We start from the raw sequence: 11,981 nt of genomic DNA, 5'->3' as shown, positions 1-11,981 counted from the left end.
AAATTTATTTGTGTCAATAGTAAATTCATACTATTTTATAGCAATTTATGGCTATCGAAATTGGATTTGAAACCAAATTAAATGAGCTGGCTCAAAATATCAAACCGCTATGTGTATCATTGTTGTGTGAGCTTTTATGTAACGGTTGGACATGCATGTATGATGGCGACTACCCATATTTTGTTAATGAGAATGTGCCTCAAGAGTGGCTTGGCTCATTGCATGTGTTAATTTCTATCGATTAGGGTAAAACCCACCAAGATTCTCACATATGTACCTTAGAGAATTAGGACTTTTAGTATTTTTTTCTATGACGAGTGGCCCAATTTTTCTAGCTAAGTGTCAATTATTATCCGTTGGAATAGAGCCCACTAACTTCCACATATGTACCTCTAAGAATTGGCACATGCATACATATGAATAGTTGTATAAGTCTGAGATCACAAAACATTGATATAATTTTCAAGCCACTTAAAAGTAATTACCACAAAATTATATCACGAAAAATGATATAATTCTCATGCACAAAGATAAATAATTGCCTCCAAGATTCCTACGCACCATCAAATTTACGTGCACTTAAATATGTAACTGTCTTATATCTTAATGTAATTTTCATGCACACAGATAGATAGTCGATCTTAAATTTTTATGCATGTAAAAGGTATCATTATATTTCAAAATATCATTTTCAAGTATACACGAACATTACAACCGAAAAATTACGGTTTGAAAATTTTAAAACATATCTCCACGTAACATTGAAAATAAATGTATAGTTTTTATATTAAGATATTAATTTAAACTTGAAAGCAATAGTTAATACTAAATAATTAAATAATTAATTAGATATAATTAAAAATTAATAGCATTAAATATCTCAATAAAATAGACGGTAATTAAAAATTAATGGCACCCGACATGAAATTTCTCCATTTATAATCACATAGAGAATCATAATAAATGTCTACATGATATTTGCCTATAATAAAATAGACCGTAATGGAAGACAATAGATATTTACCTATATCAAATAGTCGATACATATGTTAAACCTTGGTCAAGGGGTATCAAGGTGTAATTGCTTAGATATTGAATAAAAAAAGATTTACATTAAAATCTTAACTAGTTGCAACGTCCAATGAGGCTATAAGAGAAGATAAGAGCACATCCAAGCACAAGTTACCCACAATACTTCCATTTCAGTTTGCAGCAACCAAAATGTGGGTTCTTTTGATAGGAACTATTGTTGTTTTGAGCTTTACACACTGGCTTTACCGTTGGAGAAACCCCAAATGTAATGGGTGTTAGACGAACACGACTCTCCACAATGGTATGATATTGTCCACTTTGAGCATAAGCTCTCATGGCTTTGCTTTGGGCTTCCCCAAAAGGCCTCATACCAATGGAGTTAGTATTCCTCACTTATAAAACCCATGATCATTCCCTAAATTAGTCGATGTGGGACTTCCATCATCCAACAATGGGAAACTCCCACCAGGTTCAATGGGGTTCCCTCTGCTTGGTGAAACCTTCCAGTTCTTCGCTCCCAATACCTCCTCTGATGTTCCTCCTTTCATCAGAAACAGAGTGGATAGGTACGGACCAATCTTCAGAACAAGTTTGGTGGGAAGACCGCTGATTGTCTCAACAGACCCTGACTTGAATCACTTCATCTTTCAACAAGAGGGTCACTTGTTCCAGAGCTGGTATCCATCTACCTTCATCCAGATATTTGGAAGGCAAAATGTTGGTTCATTGCACGGTTTCATGTATAAGTTTCTGAAGAACATGGTTCTTCATCTTGTTGGCCCTGAAAATCTGAGGAAGATATTATCTGAAGTGGAGGCTGTAGCTACCACAAGATTGAGACAATGGTCATGTCTTGAATCGGTTGAATTGAAGGATGAGACTGCAAGTGTAATTACAAAATGAAAAGTTTAGAACCAAACCTGTTCGTTCATTCTCCATGTTTGTTTGATACTGATTTTTGTTGTTCTTGCAGATGATTTTTAATCTGACTGCAAAGAAGCTGATTAGTTATGATTCAGAAAACTCTGAAGAGAATTTGAGAGAGAACTTCGTTGCATTCATACAGGGCTTGATTTCCTTCCCTCTAAATGTTTTTGGAACAGCTTATAACAAATGTTTACAGGTAAACCAATTAAACTACAGTCATTCTAACTATAAGCTCTTGTTGGTTGGAGAGGGGAACAAACCTCTCCCCAATAGACGATTTTAAAATCATGAGGTTGACGGCGATATGTAATGAGCTAAAGCGGACAATATCTGTTAGTAGTGGACTTGGGGCTATTACAAATAGTATCAGAGCTAGACATTGGGTGGTGTGCCAGCGAGGATGCTGGGCCCCAAGGGGACGGATTGTGAGTTCCCACGTCGGTTGGAGAGAGGAACAAACCTCTCCCTAGTAGACACGTTTTAAAACCGTGAGGTTGATGACGATACGTAACAAGGTGTTAGTGGTGGACTTGGGCTGTTACAAATGGTATCAGAGCCAGACATCAGGCGGTGTGCCAGTGAGGATGCTGGGCCCCAAGGGGACGGATTGTGAGTTCTCACGTCGGTTGGAGAGAGGAACAAACCTCTCCCTAGTAGACACGTTTTAAAACCGTGAGGTTGACAACGATACGTAACGGGGCAAAGCTGACAATATATGTTAGTGGTGGACTTGGGCTGTTACAAATGGTATCAAAGCCAGACATTAGGCGGTATGCCAGTGAGGACGCTGGGCCTCAAGAGGGGTAGATTGTGAGGTCCCACATCAGTTGGAGAGAGGAACAAACCTCTCCCCTAGTAGACACGTTTTAAAACCATGAGGTTGACGACGATACGTAATGGGGCAAAACGGATAATATCTATTAGCAGTGGACTTTGTCCGTTACAAATAGTATCAGAGTCAGGCATCGGGCAGTGTGCCAGCGAGAACGCTGGGCCCTAAGAAGGGTGGATTGTGAGGTTCCACATCGGTTGGAGAGGGGAACAAACCTCTCTCTAGTAGACGAATTTTAAAATCGTGAGGTTAACGACGATACGTAACGAGTCAAAACAGACAATATCTGCTAGTGGTATACTTAGACATCCTTCCCTAATTCAACAGGGCAGGAAAAGAGCGATGAGGATGCTGAAAAACATGTTACAAGAAAGGCGTGCAAATCCAAGGAAAGAGCAAACAGATTTTTTTGATTATGTTCTTGAAGAACTGGCAAAGGATGGAACTGTTCTCACAGAGGAAATTGCTCTGGACCTCATGTTTGTGCTGCTTTTTGCGAGCTTCGAAACTACTTCACTTGCTATCACTGCAGCCATTAAATTCCTCCTCAACAATCCTCATGTGCTGGAGGAGCTGACGGTCTGTTTAATGTTGTTTCAACTTTTAACAACAACATCCTCATGTTAATTCCATTATTTGCATCTTTATCAGTGTGAACATGAGGGGATATTGAAGACAAGGGAGAATCCAGATTGTGGGCTTACATGGGGAGAATACAAATCCATGACATTCACATTTCAGGTTACTTTAATTATTTTATCTCTTTAAGCCCTCTTTGTTTCTCATAATCAAACTTCTTCAATTGTCAGTTCATCAATGAAACTGTGAGACTGGCAAATATAGTTCCGGGAATCTTTCGAAGAGCACTGAGAGACATCCAGTTTAAGGGTATGTATTTATGTATGTATATATATTGAGCTCATAGATTCTTTTTCTTCAAAACATCATCACAAATGGCGGCTACACATTTGTTGGAGCAGGATATACCATTCCAGCTGGGTGGTCAGTTATGGTCTGCCCTCCTGCCGTGCACTTGAATCCTGAAAAATATGTTGATCCCCTCGCTTTTAATCCATGGCGGTGGGAGGTATGCGGTCTTATTTCACTTTTTGGAGCTTGTTACTATTTGAGATCCCACGTCGATGGGAGAGGGGAACGAAACATTCATTTTAAGAATGTAGAAACCTCTACTTAAGAGATGCAATTTAAAATCGTGAGGTTGATGGTGATACGTAACAAGCTAAAGCGGACAATATGTACTAGCGGTGGACTTTGGCTGTTACAAATCGTATTAGAGGCAAATACCGGACGATGTGCTAGCAAGGACGCTTGACCCTCAAGGGAGGTGGATTGTGAGATCTCAGAGAGGGGAACGAAACATTCCTTATAAGGATGTGGAAATTGCTCCCTAGCAGACATGTTTTAAAACCGTAAGGCTGACGATGATACGTAATGGGTCAAAACGGACAATATCTACTAATGGTGGACTTCTGTTGTTACTAGATACCGGACAGTGTGCCAACGAGGACGCTGGACTCTCAAGAGGGGTGGATTGTAAGATCTCACATCGGTTCGAGAGAAAACGAAACATTTCTTATAAGGATGTGGAAACCTTTTCCCAGTAAATGTGTTTTAGAACCGTGAGATTAACAACAATACATAACATACCAAAATGAATAATATCTGATAGCGGTGGGCTTGAGCTATTACATGATAAATTGAATTACACTTTGATATGGTTTGCAGAAATCCGAATTGAATGGAGCATCGAAACATTTCATGGCATTTGGTGGGGGCATGAGGTTCTGTGTTGGTACAGATTTTACCAAACTTCAAATGGCCGTGTTTCTCCACTGCCTGGTTACAAAGTACAGGTAAGTTGCAAGAATGAGATGCTAACTTTGTCTACATCTAAATCTCGTGTTCGACAATCATTTAGTTCTCGATTCGGAGATTCTCTTTTGGTTCTATCTATAAGTTTTTTGTTTTGTTACGTACCATTTACAAATGTTTTTCAAAATCCAAGACAAGTTTTGAAAACTAATAAATCGAGAGAAACTAATGTTCGTACATTTTGGAGTGTCAGGTTCAAAGCAATCAAGGGAGGCAATATCGTCCGAACGCCCGGTTTACAGTTTCCCGACGGTTTACACGTTCAAATCATGGAGAAATGACAAAAAAAAGCCTTGATGAAGAAGATAAACAGAAGTAGCAAACAACGATGTCGAAACCAAATAAACGGCCTAATATAGTTGTTCCACGGACAAATTACCAATAATCTTCAATAGCATCAATATTTAGTGTTATCATTCATTTTCTTCTTTTTTTTGTTTGGCTTTGATAGTAGTCATAGAAAGGCAAAGAAAATGAAATTTACCCATAACTACAACCTTCATTTCTTTATGGCTTCATGTTCAACCACTTTTCATGAGATGAACCCGATCGGGCCTATGTTGCCGAAGTCTATTAATGACATGGGACACTGTTCTTGTGTACTTAGCCAAACTCTTCCTAGTTCATTATTGGCATGTAAATGGATAGTGTGCTAGCGATGACGTTGGCCTTCCAAGGAGATGAATTGTGAGATTCCACATCGGTTGGAGAAAGAAACAAAGCATACCTTATAAAAGCGTGAAAATCTCTACCTAGCAGACACGTTTTAAAACCGTGAGACTAACAACGATACATAATAGATTAAAGAGGATAATATCAGATAGTGGGTTGTTATAGAAACGAATGTGACATTATCAATTCATTAACAAGTCCATACAAATGAATGGGCACATATAATAATAATAATAATACATAAAGAAAATTACTTGAAAGGGAAACAAAGACTTGTACCTGAATGATTTGATGTGTTAGACTTTCTCATTTGCTTCTTTTGCATGAAGAACTATAGTTGATGACCAACAAGTTCTTCTTCTCTTCAATGTCGAAGTTACAAAATTTCTACGAAAGGAACATGAGAAATTTTTTGCCAATCTTCTCCTCTTCCTTCCTCGTACCTCTCCATCAACTTAGGGCAATCCCAAATTTGCAATGATTTTAAAGAGGGGAGGTGGTGAATCCCTTCCGACAATGTAGTGAGCATTGGACATTGGAAAATCATTAGGTCTGAGAGTGAAGTCAGTCTGCCCATCCATTCTGGTAGAGTTACTAAATTTGGACAACATCCTATGTAAATGGTTTGAAGAGTTGTCACATGTTGCATCCCATCAGGCAAATACTCCAACTTGGGAATTTCATAAAGATGTAAAAAGCGAAGACTTTGAAACTCTTTCCATAGTGCCTCATTGACATGATGTTGTACAAGAGAAGAAGATATTTGTAAGCTTTTGCAATCCGTTATGGTAAGGAGCTCAAGATTTGTGAAATTGTAGAATAGCTCTCTTGGCAAAAACTCAAGATCTTTCATTCTATTAAGTTCAAGAGAAGATACTTTAGACTGAGTAGAAGAAGAATGACTTGCCGTCATTTCAATTACCGTATTAAGTAGTTGTAAAGTAACATCACTTATTTGGAGTTTCCGTAGAGGTGCATGCCAAGAAATTGAAGCCAATTTAGGACAACTATCAATTTTAAGTTGACAAAGGAAAGGCGCTGTTGTAGGAAATGAGGCACTGTTCGGAGAAGATTCTGATGAAGTTTCACCCTTCCACCATCCTTTTAAATTGGGCATGTCTACCATGATTAATTTCTCGAGGGATGGAAGAAACATTGATGAAGAAGGATATTCATTGTTGTCAACGTACTCGATGCAAGGTAATGATTGCAGACCCAGATGCTTGAGAAATGGAAATTGATCGAATTGGGGGAGAGCTTCTAATTTGAAGCAATCTGAAAGTTTGATGCTGACCAAGTGAGTAAGAACATTAGAGCATAGCCAATCACATAGCTTGACTTCTTGATATCCACATATATATATATTTTGAGCGTTTGAATTTGGTTGTAGACATTCTAAAACCCCTTTGCAGTCATCATTTGCGGAAATATTCTTAGGCTCATCTTTGGAATAATTCCAAACTAACTTCAACTTTCGAACACCCAACTTCTGTTGCAGGTTAAAAGAATGCTTTTCAAGATCATCAGTGGTACAAAATTCCAAACCATTAATGGTTAAAGATCCCCTCAACTTGCTCAGTCTATTCAACTCGCTTAAATCACAACCAACATCTTTGTTTAATACAAAAAGATTCATTGTTTGAAGACGAGTAAGCTCACCTAGTCCTTTGGGTGAATGAGTCAAAGATTCGCAACCACATAAATCAAGATGCTTAAGCTTGACACATTTTTTAATATCTTTCGGCAATTCTTTTAACAACAAACATTTTCGTAGGATGAGTGTTTCCAAATTCTTCCATTCATCTATCGAATCTGGAAGGAATTCTATACGGAAATTTTCAGCAAGACTTAGATACCTAAGGTTCCTCCAATTTTTTGCATCTCTCGGCAGCTTTTGTAAAAACATACACCCATCAAGAATAAGTGTTTCCAAATTATACAACTCAGTCATAGAATTCGGAAGGAAACAAAGTCCAATTTGACATATTTTCAAATATCTTAAATGTTTCAACTTGCCAATAGATTTAGGCAATGCTTGAGGAGAGATCAAATTCAAACTCAATGTTCTTAATCGCAAAAACTTGGAGGCAATTTCTTTAAAGACTTTTGGGCAATCGTTACCGGGAGCATCGATAATTAATGTCCTCAAATTCCTTGCCTCAAACAATAATTTTAGGGAATCCAATTTAAAATTGGAGTCACCGTACATTGAGATGTGACGAGTTCTTTCAATGACCACCCTATCACTTGCATCCATAGAAATGCATTCATTTTTTACTATTGAACAAGAAAGATCATGCATCAAATCATGCATTTTACATTCTACTATGTCACCCATTTTATTTCTTGTGACGTCTTGAAAGAATGACCTTGATAATAATTCCATGAAATAATCTTCTCCAATATCATTTGGCTCAATTGTTCCAATTGATTGAACGAAACTTTGCGCCACCCATTGCTTTATCATATCATCCTTTTGAAAGATATAATCTTTGGGGAATAAAGAACAATATGTAAAACATTGCTTCAAACTCGATGGAAGATGATTATAACTGAGCTCTAATATTGACAGCATGAATTGTGCTTCTTCTCTTTGCTCCAAAACTCGAGAAAACTCTTTATCCTTGAAAGCCGACCAAAGATGATGTTCTGGTTTTTTAGCATACAAAAGACATCCTATGATTCTTATTGCAAGAGGAAGGCCTTTTAACTTTGCCACAATCTCCTTTCCAATTTCGACTAGATTTAAATCTTCGAGTTCTTCTTCTGATTTCTCACCTCTGAAAGCCATGTTTTTAAACAATAGCCAAGCGCTTTGGTCGTCCAATTGTCCTAAAGCATAGGATGAAATTGTATCAAAAGTCTCTGCAACTCGCTGATGACGTGTTGTGATCAATATTCTACTACCTTTTGCACCACCCATTAACAATCTTTTAAGATTAACCCATTTCTCGTGATCTTCATTCCACACATCATCCATGATGAGCAAGTACTTTCTCCCATCAATATGCTTTGGAAGTTCACTTTGCAACAAATCCATTTGAAGGATCTCAGGCTTCTTTCCTGTTGGAGACTCTATAATCTTTTCAACAATAACCTTCACATCAAACTGTTCTGAAATACACACCCATAATTTCAACTTAAAATGTTCCATTTCGTTCTTATTGTTGTAGATAGATTGTGCAAGTGCGGTTTTTCCCAATCCTCCCATTCCAACTATGGCAATCGTTGCAATGTTTTCATTGACTTCAGTAGTTGTATCTATCAGAAGATCCATAATTGCTTTCTTGTCATCATTCCTACCAACCACTTCATCATCATATATAAAAGAGGAAGTCTCTCGACTCTTGCTCAGCTCATCATTTCGAGTATCTATAACACGCTCCGTGAAATGAAATTGATTTTTATCAACATCAATAGCATTCAGTTTTTCTCTAATGTCTTTAATTCTGTGACTAACTTTAAAACGAAATGCAATCTGATGAGGCATAGAGAAAACTTGACGTACCTCTTTCGCCCCTCTTTTAGTTTTGGCTATAACTTGCCGCCTCAAGGTCTCATAAGCAAACTCGTCAATCAAGTCATCGACGTCGTAGAAAGCATCTTTGACCCTTGAAATCCAATTCTTCAGTTCATGGCTCTTGAACTGTTGCTCCTCTGCATCAAGAAGCGCAGCTTCCATGGCTGAAATGGTATGTTTGAGTTTGTCAAACTCATCATGGAGGCCCCAAAGCAATTGAAACTGAGTGAGTGCAGGAGAGCCCAATTTGGCTATAAGAGATGCGGCAACATTGAATAGAATTGATTCCGCCATTACAAAGATATAACAAGTTTGAATCAGATTTCTTGGTTCTTCTTCTTCTTATACTGAATTTGAAGATCTCTTAAGAGTGCGTAATCCCTTTTACTTCTCCTTTTGTTGACTGCCTCACTTTGTCGGCTGCTAAGAATGGTCTTTATTTTGTTTTCTTATAATCAAGCAGTGGGCGGAGTGATGGCTGTTTGAGTGCCAAGTTGTCAAGTTGTCAAAGTTGATGAATTGGAGGGTTCCACATGCACGTGCTTCCCAATTATTGACGACCTTACATCACTTCCCATCTCATGTTCCATCCTATACTCTTCCTTTTGTAATACAAAAATAAAAATAAATGATAAGTTAATCCTTTTATTTTTATAAATTATACTTATATATTTCTGGTTTCTTGACGAAATCAGATGATCCAATATCTTATACAAATCATTATTATAATATATCCTAATATATATTTAACTATTTTCAACCTCAAATTAATATATTTTTCTCCATTTATATTTAACATATTTATTATATTAAACATTAATTTCAACCTTTAAATTAAATATATATATTTTATTTATTTAATATATTTAATATATTAAATATTAATTTGACATTTCAAATTAAATTTATTTTCTCCTCTATATTTAATATATCTAATGTATTAAATAAACTTTTCAAAATTTTCTTTTAAATAAATGGAACCTTTTAACATTACGTTACCAAGGGACCTTATACACCTACAGATTACAAGTTCCAATGATATAAAATTAATTAAACTCTTTCATTAATCCATTTTCATTCATTAACTATAAGTCACTCCATTATAGACCTAGAGTTGCACTCTTATACACTATAGGACAAGTTATGTCCATTGATATAACCATTACAAGCAAGTCGATCCTTCACGAGTTGTTCATAATTACAGTTAGATCCAAAGTTTATTTTACCCCTGTAATTACATTGTACCACTGATTCTCTAATGAATAATTTGTTTATGATCCAATCATAAACCAAGTCCTTCTCATGCCATTGAGAGGGTGGGGCCCTATTTTTCAAGTCCCGAAATCAGTACTTAAGAGAACAACTCATCTACCTTCTTTATATGGAAATGAGCGAATTTCATCTCATTATATTATGTTACCAACTCCCTATTTGGAAGTCCCCAAAATGGCAGGCATATTGAATCGACTAACAGAGTCATTCTTACCCATGTAAATTAAAGGACAAACCCTCACATATAGGAGTTCATAACTCACTCAGCATTAAGATCGAGTCACATATGATCATTATGTGAAATATTAATCTTCTTAATTAACGGATTTGTAAAGAGTGATTAAATATTTCTTGGTCCAGGCTTATACAAACTCATTGTATAGGATACCCCCACTTACCTGTCTTCACATGAACGATTTGGATCAAATTATTTGTAACGATTACAAAGTGGGCTGCATCAATAGTGTTACCCGGATAAGCACACAACCTTATCCATATACTATAATCTTTAGATTATTACTTGAACACCATTCTCCTGTATGACAACTACATACGGTTCAAGATTACATTAATAACTTTGAATTTTCATCCAATGGATAATAATTAAATTACAAATAAAATAATAAAAATTATTGTTAGAAACTAAATAATTAATTACTAAGGTTTAGGGCATAAATCCAATCGAAGAGATGACAACTAGTCATATCTCTCTATAGTATATTTTGGGGCATTTTAGCCCTAGTGAGTGTAGACATGATTTCGGTGAAAGGTGGTACACTCCCATGTTGACACAACAATAATAGTAAAGGTCTATCAAATATGAAAGCAAGTAAAAAGGGATTTGGAACGGGATGTGGTCATGGACAGCACGTCCCAGACAAGCATGATCGGGACTGGAGTGTTACAATGACCGTGGCAACACGCTTTGGACAATCGAGTTCTCAAAATTATACTACAAAGGGTGAAAAAACGAGAATGATAATATTACAATGCATAAATTTGAAAAATTATGCATCATTGTACTCATATAACTCAAATTTATAGTAGATATGTAATCAAATTACAAATATGACATAGAGACTCGTTTCAATCCAAGTATAAGGACTAAAACATCCTCCATCAAACGTCCATTTTAACCTTAATCTACTTTCAACATTTGTAAAATGACTAAAAAGCTCATAATCTATCATTATTTAACTCCCCTCTTTGATTTCAACCATATTTGTCATTTCTAGATTTCCCTTTATCCATATCAATTTCAACCACCATCGATTTATATACATTCCCTTCCTTTTAACTTTGTGTCAGATGGAATAAAATTGATGTAATGATACACACATTTCTTATGGTTCGTAATGTACTTAAAAGAATCATATAATGATACACTCATGTCTGAAAGCCTACTGATATAGCGATGAATGCAATGTTTTTATCCTCAAATTTATACATATATGGGGGAAGATTACCTACCTAAATACTCTAAGCAAAAGTTCTAAATGAATGCTATCTCTAGTCAATAACAAATGTCCAAAAAATCTTTGATGTCTAATATACGTCTGGCTAGTATATTTGTTAAAGATCACGTATTTGTTTAGATTGTTGTCATTAGTATCTAATCAAATCTCCGTTAGTAGTTAGATTTAGTTTTGATTTGATTTAGTTTTTGATTTGAGTACTGGTTTGTTACCAGATTTTCTGCAAATTTTTTAGGTAGATTTCTAAATATCTTTTTGTATTCTCGGAGTATATATAGAGCATTCTTGCTCTTCATAATTCAATCTTCTCATCAATCATTCAATCAATCCCTCTTTCACTAGCAATTGGTATCAGAGC

At 36.2% G+C, this 11,981-nt stretch overlaps 2 protein-coding genes across 4 annotated transcripts; one reads left to right on the top strand and one right to left on the bottom strand.

Moving 5' to 3' along the window:
• Window positions 1–1,306: 1,306 nt before the first annotated feature.
• Window positions 1,307–5,014, top strand: LOC111799755 (cytochrome P450 87A3-like). Its single transcript, XM_023683218.2, has 8 exons — window positions 1,307–1,920; window positions 2,006–2,155; window positions 3,119–3,370; window positions 3,443–3,532; window positions 3,601–3,679; window positions 3,772–3,878; window positions 4,538–4,665; window positions 4,878–5,014. The coding sequence occupies exons 1-8, from the start codon at window positions 1,507–1,509 to the stop codon at window positions 4,963–4,965; spliced, it is 1,308 nt and encodes a 435-aa protein (XP_023538986.2). The 5' UTR covers window positions 1,307–1,506; the 3' UTR covers window positions 4,966–5,014.
• Window position 5,015: 1 nt separating this feature from the next.
• LOC111800135 (disease resistance protein RGA2-like) lies at window positions 5,016–9,319 on the bottom strand. 3 transcript variants are annotated; one of them, XM_087126133.1, is made up of 3 exons: window positions 8,865–9,006; window positions 5,636–8,728; window positions 5,016–5,436 (listed from the first exon to the last, which is right to left on the bottom strand). In XM_087126133.1, the coding sequence occupies exon 2, from the start codon at window positions 8,631–8,633 to the stop codon at window positions 5,733–5,735; it is 2,901 nt and encodes a 966-aa protein (XP_086982259.1). In that variant the 5' UTR covers window positions 8,634–8,728; window positions 8,865–9,006; the 3' UTR covers window positions 5,016–5,436; window positions 5,636–5,732. The 3 variants fall into 3 exon arrangements, with proteins under 3 accessions (XP_086982259.1, XP_086982257.1, XP_086982258.1); XM_087126131.1 differs by having other exon boundaries at window positions 5,636–9,319; XM_087126132.1 differs by having other exon boundaries at window positions 5,016–5,432; window positions 5,636–9,319.
• Between the last annotated feature and the right edge of the window lie 2,662 nt (window positions 9,320–11,981).

The sequence above is a fragment of the Cucurbita pepo genome, chromosome 8 (assembly GCF_057944985.1).
Source record: "Cucurbita pepo subsp. pepo isolate OVF chromosome 8, ASM5794498v1, whole genome shotgun sequence".
Taxonomy (NCBI): Eukaryota; Viridiplantae; Streptophyta; class Magnoliopsida; order Cucurbitales; family Cucurbitaceae; genus Cucurbita; species Cucurbita pepo.
The sequence above is the reverse complement of the archived record's forward strand: the minus strand, read 5'-3'. Positions and strand labels throughout refer to the sequence as shown.